The sequence below is a fragment of the Rhopilema esculentum genome, chromosome 2 (genome assembly GCF_057945365.1).
Source record: "Rhopilema esculentum isolate cy_ngs chromosome 2, ASM5794536v1, whole genome shotgun sequence".
Taxonomy (NCBI): Eukaryota; Metazoa; Cnidaria; class Scyphozoa; order Rhizostomeae; family Rhizostomatidae; genus Rhopilema; species Rhopilema esculentum.
Window position 1 is genome coordinate 2,341,207 of NC_142816.1, and position 13,218 is coordinate 2,354,424.

Genomic DNA, 13,218 nt, shown 5'->3' on the forward strand with positions numbered 1-13,218 from the left:
CCCCTTTTCTCTAACCATAGTCTCTTTAAGACCGCAAAAATGTGAAACGAATCCAATGCTGTAGCGCACAGTTGATACTAACACAAATGCAACAGAAAACCCATAAGCACTGCGAGCGAATCGAGCAGAAAATTTTTTCGGCCACGCCTTTTAAATTAGCTTTAAACACGTTTCAGAATGGCTTTGAAAAAAGCAAACATTTAGTAAACTAAAGCTTTTCGTCTGACACTCTTCAGAGTTTAAAACGTCAGAACATAGATCGAAAACTCTACGCTTGGAAATATTTATATACCCAGTTGTGGATCGAAAAAGGCCAATCAGAAAATACGAGCACATGACTGTATAGGTTGACCAATCAGTGTCGCTTGTTTTTTACAGTGGTTTACCTCGTTTTACAAAATTTTTGGCACTTTTTTGCATTTCGATAAAATTCAGTTCTAAAATTGGAATTTCTTGCTTTAAGAGGACCCCAAGACCTCGAGGCCCCTTCTTGTCCCCCTCTCGGAAGCCCTGTTCATATTCCACGCATCTCTTTCACAGTTGCCTGTTTGTAAATGTTGGCCTCCTCTAATTCTGAACTGTGAACCTGAGTATGAATGTAAGTGAGGCGTTTTCTCACCAAAGATTTTGTTCATATTAGATATTTTCCTGGGTTTAAAAAAACTCACTTGAAAGGAGCTCACCGAGAAATTTCCCGGTGTCCCGCCTAGCCACAACGCCCCTGGTAAGCAATACTGAAATGTTTTCTTCCCAAGGATTTTATCTTCTCTTTTGTGACTTGTATTCTCTTGAACATAGATATCTTTGAAATTAACAGAGATATTTTTTCAATTTTATCTTTTGAGGGCCTGGTTATTATGAAGTTGAGAGGGCGCCTACCTGTACAAACTCTTTGCTTACAAAACCACATTATTTCTGAATCAGATTCGCAGCAGCGTGTAAATAAACTGCTGAATCAATTGTTTCTCTAAACCAACGAAAGTTCAAATCATCGTCGTCACAAGTAATCGACTAGTTAAATTTTTAAGAACACTTCAAATTCCTTTGTTTTTTGAAACTTTGACCGGACTAAAAGAGTGATGGCGAGTTATAACCTCAGCTACAAAAGTCTTACAATGAAGTTTGGAGCATTATTATCATAACAACACGTTTGGGTGTATGTAGTACGTGAAAAATGAGAAATGCGCGTAAATTCTTTCAACAAGCACTTATAAGAATTGCAAGGGGATCTCAACTTAGAGAGAGTATCAGAGAATGATCAAAAAAGCAAAACCGATTAGTTATTCTTTTATATTGTATTGACCAATCTGTGGATTTTACAAGTTACGATAGAAGGAATGCAGTTTGAAAGTCTATTTTCCAAATGGAAAACAGATGAAATCGCAGCATTGCAGCAAATTGAATTGATGAGTTCCTTTGCAAGTTGCAGATAAACCCTTATCTGAAATGTTTGCGGGGCAGTCAATTTCGTAGATGCACCGTCTGAGGTCAGTTCTGTAAAAGGAGCATCTTGCACCAAGTTTTCCTTTGTTTCTGCAAGTGTTTATGACATTTGTGCTCTCGAGGTTGCATGCAAAAAACCTTTTGATAATTGTGCTCCTTTTTGTTTTTCCTTAAAAAAGAAAAATTCAAATAATCCAAAAATTTGTTACTAAGTTTCAAGTAAAGATAAGAATTAAAATCTTGCAACTAATCCTTATTTACTTATTTTTATAAAGAATTTGGACCATTTTAAGGGCAGGTCGGGGCCGCAGGAAGGCAATCATATATTTATTATGATCATTATGCAACAAGATGTATATGGATGAGAATAGTGCGTTACAAAAGTGTCTGTGTGTGCTCCAGCTAAATATTTCACAGCTAAACGTGTATTCACTTTTGTCTGCTATTCACAACGGTCTGTCACAAACATTTATTAGAATAAAATGTTACGAACAGTGCTAGTAAGTAATACTTTGCTTAGCTCTAAGATGCATATTTTTGCCGGTGTAGTATGCGTTTTGGTACCCTTTGCGAAAGTGTAGCATTGTGAAACGCAATGTGTTTCAGATCTTGTGACTTCATCATGTGATGTTTTGACACGTTTTTAGGAGTTAAATGTATTACACTTATCTTATAGTCAATCACGTAAAGTTTGGAGTCGCCATTAATGTTGTACTTTTTGCATAAATCTAACAAAGGAAATTACAGCACCCCTTTTTTATTAGCAACCCCCTTTTTAAAATTAGTTCGATTGTTCTTTCCATTCTGAACAATATGAACCAGAACATTTGTGTACCCGGACCGGTTCGGACGCTAAATTCCAACATTCGTTTTGGTACCCTATTGTTTAAGTGCTGTGCTTGGGTACGTTTTTGCATAACCAAAATTGCCATGTTTGTGTACCGAAATGCCTAAGGTTACCGAAACGCATATGACACCGGCATAAGGGAAGGTATTCTCAAATCTGACTTTTTTCTTGATATACATATGTAATCGTGGCTTGCATATATTGCATGAAAAAATGCTTTTTACAAATAAGGCATAGAGCACTTTCCACCTTTTTTTAAAAACTCTTAGTAGAACTGTAATGTGCATCTGTTTGGCAAAATCATTTTTTCCAAATGAATTACAAAAAACTCAATCTCAGTATACTGAAACCGGATTTGGGCCCTTACCTAATGACCCCAATCACCAAATTGGGCGAAAACTGGTTTGCTTTTGATGATCGAATTTGATAACAATCGAAAACATCATTTTTCTTTACTTCTGTTCAGAGTCGACCTCTTAATTTGTTTCAAGTAGTACTCGAGATGAGGATGAAACCTATTCTTTAAAAAACAAGCATTGAACCTCGGTGACCAAATGCTTTACCCATGGCCATGCACAAAAGAAGATATATTGATTTTAATTACCTGCAACCTCTTCTGCAAGACTTATTGCAACCTTCTCGACATTTCCCTGGCTGACATCAACAGTATAAAGCATTTCGTATCCACCACAGTGAGCAACAATCTTTTCCCCAACTTCGTCAGCTGTCATTCTCCGAACAATCAAATCGCTACGTGTCTTTACCATGTATCTTTCAGTTGGAAATCGAGCATGTGTCTACAGAGCAACAATATTGGTATTACAATTTTATAATTGTTAGATATTATAGTATTTACGTGCACTTATACATGAAGAATTTTGATGACTTGACCCTAAACCGTAATCTTGTTCTTCAGCACATGGACGTCTATTTTGATTTGAAACAAAGAATTCCTAAACATGTTATCATGGTTAAAGTATCTAATAAGATTTTCAACAACTTATGAGTCAGTAAAGGCTGCATCAATAAAGCCTAGTAAAATTCTGCAACAACGTCTTCTAAAATATCTTACCTTCTCTAAGCTTTCTTTCATTCCCTGTGGGCTTTGCTCAGTTGTGCCAATGGCTGATATATAGCATTTCTTGATAGCTGGTAACTTTGTGGCACTTAAACCCTGGCAACAAATGAATTGCATCAGAAACAACAAACATAAAATGCATTTTATTACTTTCTATTGTACACGACGAGTTTTTATTTTTCAAATCAATTAGAGCTAAGATAAAAAACATCGTTAATGAAATAAGCTTTGATCAAAAGATTGAAATATCATATTTTCCATTTTTAAATTTGGTTAGTTATTTTGTTATTTTGTCAGTAGAGTAAAAGCTTGAAAGTCGAAGGTTATTGAAAGTGAACCTAGAATGAAGTCATGTAAACTTATTGGAAGACATACGATATTGAAGTCATTCAAAAGGTCGACTTGCATCCTGTCTTGATGCTTGGGAACCTTTATCTCCTCTGTGTTTCCAGCAACATCGACCTCGATTTCCTCTGCAAATTTTTCACCATTCTCTTCCAATTTCATCTGGAACTTCTCAGCCTAGGAATTACAAATAAAATCATAATAATTTCTTTTCTGCTTTAAAAGGTGAGGAATCCTGCTCTTCGAGTATGTTTGTGTTTGAAAAGCTAAGCATTGATTAGCTTCTACAAAGAGACTTCAAATTCTGCTTACCATCCAAATGAGAAATGGCTGGTTTATGTCTTGTTCAGAGCGTAACGACAATTGAGTAAGTGTGTGCAAACTCTCAACACACCAAAGCAAAAGTTTTGAATAAACTATTTGTCGACGAAAACGAACTTTTCAGGTTATCATACTAGATCAAATTTATATATGTTGGTGAATTTTACAGCATTGAAAAACGACGCTTACCGATATAGCAGCCACGATGCAGAAAATGATCAAAGTCTTCATTTTCGTTCCTGAAAGTAAATTAGTTTTAAATGCAATTCAGAGCAAATAGCAGGCAAAGCCAAATTTTCAACCAACATTTTAAAAAAAAATCAAGCAAAATAATATAGACTTTGTTGTCTCTAGCATTACTAGCATTTCCTACTTCTAATGAAAAAATAGAATTTGCTACTTGCTAGAATCACTCAGCTTTATTCCTAAAGAGGTAATTTTTCAAACATAAGTATATACTTAAAAAGCTTTGCTAAGAAAAGTATAGTTTTTTCAAAATTTGATGCTACTTAACGAAATATATACAATAAAAAATTCTATAAAATTTCTATAATTAATTAAATATATGAAGATCAGTTATGAGTTGAGAAAGTTGTACCTGAAGTTCTTGATGTTGTCATATAGCAAGCAGATACCTTTAGACTTGACTTGAAAGTGCAAATTCTTCACTCAAGTGCCCTTTATATAATACAGAAATGATAAGCAGTAAATAAAAGAGATAATAGCAAAACAGCTAGATAAATCATGAAAATTTAAAAGAATTCTGAGCAAATTTGTTTTGTAAACACATTAATTTTGTTTTGGCAAAATAATTGTTTGTTTATTTTATAGTGTGGGTGAATGTGATGCGTTGTGAACATGTGGTGACTCTCAAGGCCCCAATTCACGTTTAGAAAATTGCTTCATGAGTTAAAGTGATATAATCAAAAACACTTCAAAAACAAAATGATTAAATCAATTTCATACATAATATTTGATGTTATTTGCTTCTTGAACTACAAAGATAATTAATCAGTTTGATTTGATGATGTTGTGCTTCTGGTCTAAGCTGTATTACAAAAGTTTTTGCTACAATTGACCTTTGCCAGTTGACCCTTGAGACTTTTGAACATTGGCCTACAGTGCGAAGTCAATCCTGCTGATGACTTACAAGCCACTCTGTCTTATTCGAAACCTGTGTAATTCTAGTCTATATAATTTGAATTTGTTCTACTTTGAGCAATTCTGTCGACCCTCTCAGGAAAATACGACGTTATTAATAATAGACGTATAGGCCGAAATGGCCCTTAATCTACTACAGCAAAACAAAACATCGTAAATCTAAATATTAATATAAAATATAAAATATTAATACAAATGGCTACAAAAATTACAACCTCTATATTATACACAGCAAAATGATCATCACAATTTTTCAAAAGGGTAGACAAATTTCACGCTTTTGGAATGCTCGCCTTACTTTTATTTCAAGAAATTGAATCAAATCATTATCTTCTTGACTCATCATCCAAATAAATTTTTTTTCAAGACTAAGATTTTTTATATAGTGGTACCTCTCTTTATATAGGGGCTCAATTTTCTAGTTTGAGCTTTCTGCTGATATAAGCTAATGGAATCTTGATCTGCTCCGTGCCGAACCCTGAAAGACTAACGTCGTTTCCTATTTTTGTGTTGAATTTTTGTCAAAGGCCAGATAAACCAGCTGACAAAAAGTTTTTCTCTATTTTCAATTAAGTAGAAGTTGCGATTATAAAGAAAAGGACTTTATATAGCTCATGTCAGGGGTAAATAAGGCAAAATTTAGAATGTTTGAAAATATGTATAAATCGAATATTTAGTTATTCAAACATTTTGGCGATCTCCCAGGGAGTTCGAATTACGTATAGTTGACTGCATTTGTAAAGTAGGATCAAGTAGGATCTACATGCTAGTTCAGCAGTTCCAATATTTCAGCATATGCAGATCATAATGCAACACGGGCGCCTGAACACGAGAATGACGGTAAACAATGCAATTCGCGATGGGTTTGATAATTACTCTAAGCAAATTTAGCAGTGACCTTTTGTTTAACTTACTTTCAAATCAATTCTCGAAAACTGCCAAAGAAACGTAACTCCCCTTTTTAAAAGAACCAGTAAATTTAAGTTCAAGCACACTGTTCTTAATTTTTCAAAAATCTGAAGCTGGATTGTTCTTAATTTGTTCTTAAACCAATAGAGTGAAAGCAGTGTGATTGCTAGCTTTTTCGCTCTACGGAAGGGGGGAGGAGGGGTGGGGGTATTTGGGCTTCATTTGCCAACAAAGTGAGTGAGACAGCCTTCATTTGCCGACGAGTTTAAATATTCACAGAAAAAGCACCCACACATGGCTAAAATCCTCGTTTTTGAGAAAATTCCATTTAACAGTATTTTAGCCTCAGCTTGTTCTTGATGTGTTTTTATTTGATTTTTGACCAGTTTTGAGGCTCGTGTTCTTATAAAATTGTTCTCATAAAAAAGAGTGTAAACATCCGCCAACTTTGACGTAAATCTTACACAATCTTTTCCATTTCCCTATGCTCTCATCTTTAGTTGCGAATGTGTCGCAAAATAACTCACAGTCACTTCTAAACCTATCTTGTCATTTTGAGTTCAAGGTTTCTCAAGAAATACCACCTCGACTTTTGATTTCATTGCATGAACAAATCGACAACTATGCAAAAATATAGCACTGTATGAGCATCCATAGGGAATGGTCTTCGAATAGATTTTAGGAGAATTCACCGTTACGACCCCTAAATTTGCCTCTCCCGAAATATCATTTCTCAAAATGAAAGTATTCTGTCTATGAAAATCAAGATTCATGAAACACAATAAGAGGCAAGAAAAATTCGAATCGTTAGGCAAATGCTTTTGGTGAATTTGAACTAAATATAAGCAGTTTTTTGGAGGTACAGAACTTGAAAATGGCTTTGAAAAAAGCAAACATTTCACAGCATACTATTTAAAGCTTTTTCGTCCAACACTCCTCAGAGTATAAAACGTCAGAATAAACGCCATTGTGCTTACTATTGGCAGTATTTTTTAAAAGGGGTTGGCGACTTTGAATGGCTAATTGACCATTTTACTACCACCAGTACCTAAAAATTGTTATTTCATTCACAACTATATAACTCTATTCGTGAGAATAAATGATAAGTAATGAGATGGCTTTAGAGGTGTAGTGCTAGGGGGCAGCCAATTGCTTTAATCCTAACACTATGCTTAACTTGCCATGTTTTAGTTTTGGTGATCTCGGTAAATGAGGTAGTATGTTAGTGTGATGGCGCAGAATCAGCCTAATCATGATTCTTGTTGATGATACATTTTCTATCTGATATTTCACAATACTTTCTTTTACATGACCAATCTGACCTGTCCTAGGTTATTAAAAATATTGAAACTTCGAAAACATAATGTTCTCGATTTAAAGAATATATGATTGTATTGTTTGTTATGTCATAAAATCAAAATGATCGTGCATCGTTTTTGTAGAAAACCTCATTATTATTCTCGCAAACTGGCCTGGATCAACATGCTAGCTCAGTAGATTCAATATTTTGGTGGGAGTAAAATATTTGCGGCGCAGGTGCCTAAACATGTTAGGGTGTTCAATTAATTTCATGCTGTGCTGTTTTCATTTTGTGAAATTACTGCTCTGATTATCTTTATCTCATTACCAAAAGTCCTGGAATAGGCCCCTTGTACTCCTTATAGGAACTTATCTAGCAAAAAATATTTTGAGGTTAGGGCTGATTTGAATGTTGGGGCTTATTTAGCAGCAACAAACAATATTACTAAGGTAAATTTGTATTTGAGGTCTACTGAAAAAAAGATATACTGGGATGACTCCTATATTAGGATTTGTGTCGAGTCACAGGCACCGCGGAGATAAATGTGGAGGGGGGGTATAAAGGTGGGGGGGGGGGGGACTAAAACCGAATAAAAAGTGGCATGGTTGGTGATTCATTGGTAAATTTCTTACATTTTTGGCTAAAAGTGGGGGATCCCAGCCCCACTTCTCTGCGGTGCCTGTCGAGTCAGTACCTAGGCCCATGAGGGCTTATTCAGAGGTGGGGGCTTATTCTACAAAAATTAAATTAAGACGGGGGCTTTTTCGAGGGGAACCTTATTCGAAAGTGGGGCTTATTCAAGGGGAACCTTATTCGAAGGTGGGGCTTATTCGAGAGCTTACGCTAGTAAACTCAATCTATAGGAATTGTGAAAGGTATTGTTATTTAACATATCATGCAAATATTCATTGTCATGACATGCAAATCTTTAAAAAACGCTTTTGTCTTTTTCTTTCATATGCATTGTTTCGTGTATGTACATTGAACAAAAATGTGAACTTTAGATTTATCTATTGTTAATGTTTTAAAGAAATGTTTGAAACAATCTAGCAACCGAATCAGAATGTCACAAAATTTGCAAGATAATTTCCATTAGAACAGAATAACCAACATAGATTATGAGAATCAAATGAATCAAGTGATGTCATCAAATGAAATCCTAACAAGGTCTCAATAACACACTGTTACTGAGACGATTTTTCCAGTGGATTCATAATCAGGATAAACAATAGAGACCCACGCGATAGGATCATTAAGTTCTGCTAAAAACACAATGTACGCCTTCTATTGAACTTTAATTTGCACCGTTTAAATAGCTGCTACTAGAAAATAAACAAGGAGGCTTTTGAGTTGCAACTATTTCTTATATATATGGCCGTATGAAATGATAAAAAATGTCAGACAGAAAGGCTGTTTGGAACACTAACGGAAGTAGCTAAGGTTTGCCAGAAAAGTTTATTTGAACTTTTTGTCAAGGATGAATTCTCTAATCAGACAATTTAGCAATGAGCAAAGAAAGTTGAGAGAGTGTAGGGAGTCGATTGGAATATAATTGTCTTCTTGAATGTAGTATCGTTAGCATTGTGTCTTAAAAGATCAAGCTGATTTTATTTCTATTTGTTCTTACAGATAAACCAAAATGAAGTCGTTGGTTGTTTTGTGGGCAATTGTTTTTGCAGCTTCGGTAAGTATTCATCAATGCCATTAATATTTTGAAGTAGATGATAAAGTAGATGATCTTTGGGCCCAAGAACCTGCCTGCTAATCAATGCTACCGAGATGAATGTCCCAACTTACTATCCATTCTCCCTTTTGCTTTGTCACTGTTGCAAACAGGTTCAAGCCAGTAAAGGAAGATTTTATTCACCCCTGCCCATAAACTCAGCAAAAACATCCACAGAAAAAAAGAGAAAACAAGATTTAGGCGTGGCATTCTTTATTTCTTTCATCTTTGTGGCAAATTTGCTCTGTTTTTCGCAAGAACTTGGGTATTTACCTTTTTTGATTCATTCAAATTAGCTATTGGTACCGCAAAACTTGTAAATGGCACAAAATATCGGAAAAATAGCATACCAAGGTACTTTTCGTTAATCGTACCTCGAAGTTTGAACTTCGGATAAAGGCCAAAGGTAAGTAGAAAATTTATACCCTGGTGTGGATCGAAGGTAATGTGAGGGAGAGAAAAACGCATTTGATTAGTTTTTTGCTTCTGTACCAATCAGGGACCGCTAACCTCTCAACTAGTCGAAGAGTACAGCTGAATCATTTGAAGCAATGCTTAATCACTGTCTTGTCAAAGAAAGCTTTTACTTTTCAGGCAGAGGATTTTCACATGAAGCTCAATGAAAATGGAGAAACATTTACTGAAGATGTAATTGTAGATCTTAAAGAAAATACAGAAGAGATTAAAGTTCCACAGCACCAGGACAGGGCAGAATTAGATCTCCTGAACGACTTTAATGTGGTACGTTACAATTCTTGATACATTTATGCTTTTATATAGACGATATTGTTGAAGTACTGCAACTACAATAGATGTTACTATTGAAGTTTTAACTTGATTCTTTACTTGTGTTTACATTACAAAAAATATTTTGTCAAAATATCACACTGTCCAATATATTCTTATCGGAATTGGATGGAAAAAATTAGGCCTGCAGCGATTTGGGGATGGGCTCTTTCTGAAAATCTCTATAGTAATGTGATATGTTATTGGCTTTATATTTTTAACCTAGGTTGAAGTATTTCTAATAATTTCTTTTTCATTTACTTAGGGCCTAAGTGCGATGAAGCTTCCGATCTCGAAGAAATGCTACATTTCCAAGATCGCTCCTTCAGAACAAAAGCCAGCAGAAATGGAACAGAACATGAAATTGGTACGATTAATTTTCTAATATTCCGATTCTATATCTTACAGTTCACAGCTTTCGGAATATTTGCACAGCCTTGATTATTCGTTTGTTTCAAAGCAAAATGAAAATAATTGGCACAGCTGCTTTTACTTCTTAAAAGTGTTAGTCTTTCAACCTAGAGCACGTGGTTCCTTGCAATCAAATTAGATGTATTTTCTCTCAGCTACATTATCTAGCCGAATTATCCTTTTAAAAGATTTTAAGTTGATATGAACATTGATAAAACGCGATGGTGGATTTTGGGGCAGCCCTTTCAATCATTCAAAACTGCAAAAGTAATCTTCAACATTATAACGTTAACGCAACATCGAGTTTCTGCAATCTCTCCGGCTTTGTTAAGTTTGTGATCATGTCATATCTAATTTGAATAAAAACCTGAGACGGGACATTTTTTATTAGAAAAAAAGATTGATGAACGGAACCTTGGCAAATTTCTGCTTGCCATGCCCTCTAATTTTGCATTCATCATATCATATTTCTTTTGTCCTTATATATAATTTTTTAAGTTTGCAAAAAGAGTAAAATTTGCCTCCAACGACTATAAATAGTTTTCTAAATCAATTATTTTACTGTTTATCAGCGCATAAAACCGTCTTATCACTGCACAAAATAGTTATCACTGCTCCAAAATTAGATATCCCAGCTTGCAGAGCTAAGATAATGTTTTTTGATGAACTTCTGCTTTGTCACAATGTGCTCCTGATTACCTCGATGCATCGATCGTTACTTTATAGGGGTCTGAAGAAAGAGAAAGCAACTAAAGAACTGCATCTAAATTACATCGAGTGCGCAGAAGTTTACGTCTCTATGTATTGATGAATAAAAATTTCTAAATTTTTAGCCCACTTTCTGAAAGTCCCTATAAAATAGACTTGTTAATTGTAGCATAGAAAACTTTAATAAAATTAATCTTCTTTTTAAAAACATTATTTAAAAAATTTGTTATTGTTTTCAGGCAAAGTCAAAGTTTCCAACCCAACAATACATGGTCGAAACATTCAAAGTACTGATTGTACGAAAAATGATGAAAACAGAAGTTGGTACAAAGATTGCTGCACATTGCGATGGATATGACCTGCTTTTCACGATGCGCTTCAACAAGGAAAATATTGAAGAAGAGGCTCTCAAGATTGTGAAAAGTAATTGGAAAATTTGCACTTAGATGTCATTAATGATTAAACAATTTTCATATTTGTTTTCGCAACAAGCTTCGGCAGGGCTCAGTCACTAGCTGGGAAGTTAGGGAGCAAAGGCAACATATAAATAAAGACTGAAAAATTTCCTTTTACTTTTAATTAATCGCGGAGCCAAGGCTCCTGTTTCCCCGTCTTTGGAAGCAATGTTGTATGAATTTGAATCTTTCTTTACAAATAAAAATATATACAGATTGCTTCTCGCACTACTAGTACCTTTTTAATTACACCTCCCCCCCCCCCCCGCCAATGATGTGCCTACCAACAAGGTCTCATTTTCTGCTGAAAATCCAGGGATAAGGTCTTATGTTTTCTGGCAGACACATCACTTTAATTTTTGTTTAAGGTAAGCCCCTGGAGCTTTGTCATAGATTCCTAACAGTAAACGTTATTGATCAGTTGACGTTTTTTTGCTGTTTGGCTTTTTTGGTACCTTGCCTTTTTCAACAAAATCTCTTTGAATATGGATAATATTTAACTCAAAGCTTCCTTTTTCAGATGCAAGAGTGGACAGATTAAGAGCAAGAAGAGATGTAGCAGTCACTACTTTTACCACCTGCAACAACGAGAGCACAAAAGTAGCTGAAACATGTCCCCCAGAAAAGCTTGGTGCAAGATGTACCTTCTTTAGATCAGACCAACGAGTATGTGTTTACCGCATTACCTGCCAACCAACAGGGGGCCAATCTCAAGGCTTTGCTAATTGCGTTGGTAATCACCGATTCGATCTAATGCAATGCTGTGACTTCAGATGCATGGCATAAAGATTGCCGAACAAATTGCCGTTTTTACGTTGAGCATACTTCTGTAGCAAAATCGTATTTCTCAAATATCTTGTTATGTATTTATATATCTAATCAATTCGATTAAATTAACTAATCGATAAGATTATTTTTTCCACTTTTTTTTGCTGTCTACTGCCCTATATCAGGATGCTCTGGTAGTCTACAGCCGATATAAGAGCTTTTGCCTTCGATGAAAAATGATTTAAGGACAGCATTGAATCCAATAAAACAAGGCTTTCAGCATGATGATTAAAGATGAGAAATGTAGACAAAAACGCTATCACAGAAATTTGTTTGGCTTTATGATTTTAGTTCTTCTAAATCAACTTTCCTGTTGCTTTAAGGTCGAGAATTTTAAAGTCGTGCCAGCTTTTCATGTGCCAGAATTTAGCACAAAAACTTTTTAGTCACTAAAACCTGCAAAACGTGACGCCATTTTTTCAAGAATGTGCCCTCTCTCTTGCATTCAATTCATCCTTGCCATGAGAATTAATGTTAAACGGGCGTAGAACTTGAATCAATAGTCACCAAGCAGTTGACAAAAATGTTTTTGTTAAAAGCAGAATTTATTTACTTTTCTGACATCTTGAAAAAGAAGACTTATTATTAATGGTTTGCAGGAGTGAGATCAGCATTTTTTACAAATTACGAAGTAATTTTACAACCGTCATTTAAGCCTGTTCAGGAGAAAATCGTTAAGCTGAATTGAAATTAGAGAATGCCATCCTTTTTGTTATCACTTCTGCCCTAATATTTGATTCTTTTTGACGTTAGAGTTTAAATAATTTATTACGATTTTTCCTCAAAATCAAAATTATAAGCTAAAAATTAAAACTCTATGAAGACATCTCCTTCAAACTGCTTAAAAAGATCTCATTTCCAAAATCTGCGGTATATCTGATAAATTAATTCCGACTGAAACGA

General features: G+C 34.9%; 2 protein-coding genes across 2 annotated transcripts; one reads left to right on the top strand and one right to left on the bottom strand.

Moving 5' to 3' along the window:
• Positions 1-1,276: 1,276 nt before the first annotated feature.
• LOC135695306 (uncharacterized) lies at positions 1,277-4,729 on the bottom strand. Its single transcript, XM_065214361.1, has 6 exons — positions 4,633-4,729; positions 4,224-4,273; positions 3,744-3,890; positions 3,363-3,464; positions 2,895-3,087; positions 1,277-1,612 (listed from the first exon to the last, which is right to left on the bottom strand). The coding sequence occupies exons 1-6, from the start codon at positions 4,652-4,654 to the stop codon at positions 1,353-1,355; spliced, it is 774 nt and encodes a 257-aa protein (XP_065070433.1). The 5' UTR covers positions 4,655-4,729; the 3' UTR covers positions 1,277-1,352.
• Positions 4,730-8,754: 4,025 nt separating this feature from the next.
• Positions 8,755-12,400, top strand: LOC135695308 (uncharacterized). The gene is made up of 6 exons (XM_065214363.2): positions 8,755-8,844; positions 9,034-9,088; positions 9,722-9,868; positions 10,179-10,280; positions 11,272-11,455; positions 12,008-12,400. Exons 2-6 carry the CDS (start codon positions 9,044-9,046, stop codon positions 12,271-12,273), a joined length of 744 nt encoding a protein of 247 aa, XP_065070435.1. The 5' UTR covers positions 8,755-8,844; positions 9,034-9,043; the 3' UTR covers positions 12,274-12,400.
• Positions 12,401-13,218: the final 818 nt, after the last annotated feature.

Bases quoted from the DNA above. Each gene is read 5' to 3' on its own strand.
- LOC135695306 (XM_065214361.1), bottom strand. From the start codon at position 4,654: ATGACAACATCAAGAACTTCAG. The intron at 4,274-4,632 runs GTACAACTTTCT...ATTTACTTTCAG, and splicing joins GACAACATCAAGAACTTCAG to GAACGAAAATGAAGACTTTG. The intron at 1,613-2,894 runs GTAATTAAAATC...TTCTTTTTTAAG, and splicing joins TCTTGCAGAAGAGGTTGCAG to GAAAAACAAAAAGGAGCACA.
- LOC135695308 (XM_065214363.2), top strand. From the start codon at position 9,044: ATGAAGTCGTTGGTTGTTTTGTGGGCAATTGTTTTTGCAGCTTCG. The intron at 9,089-9,721 runs GTAAGTATTCAT...TTTACTTTTCAG, and splicing joins CAATTGTTTTTGCAGCTTCG to GCAGAGGATTTTCACATGAA. The intron at 9,869-10,178 runs GTACGTTACAAT...TCATTTACTTAG, and splicing joins TCCTGAACGACTTTAATGTG to GGCCTAAGTGCGATGAAGCT.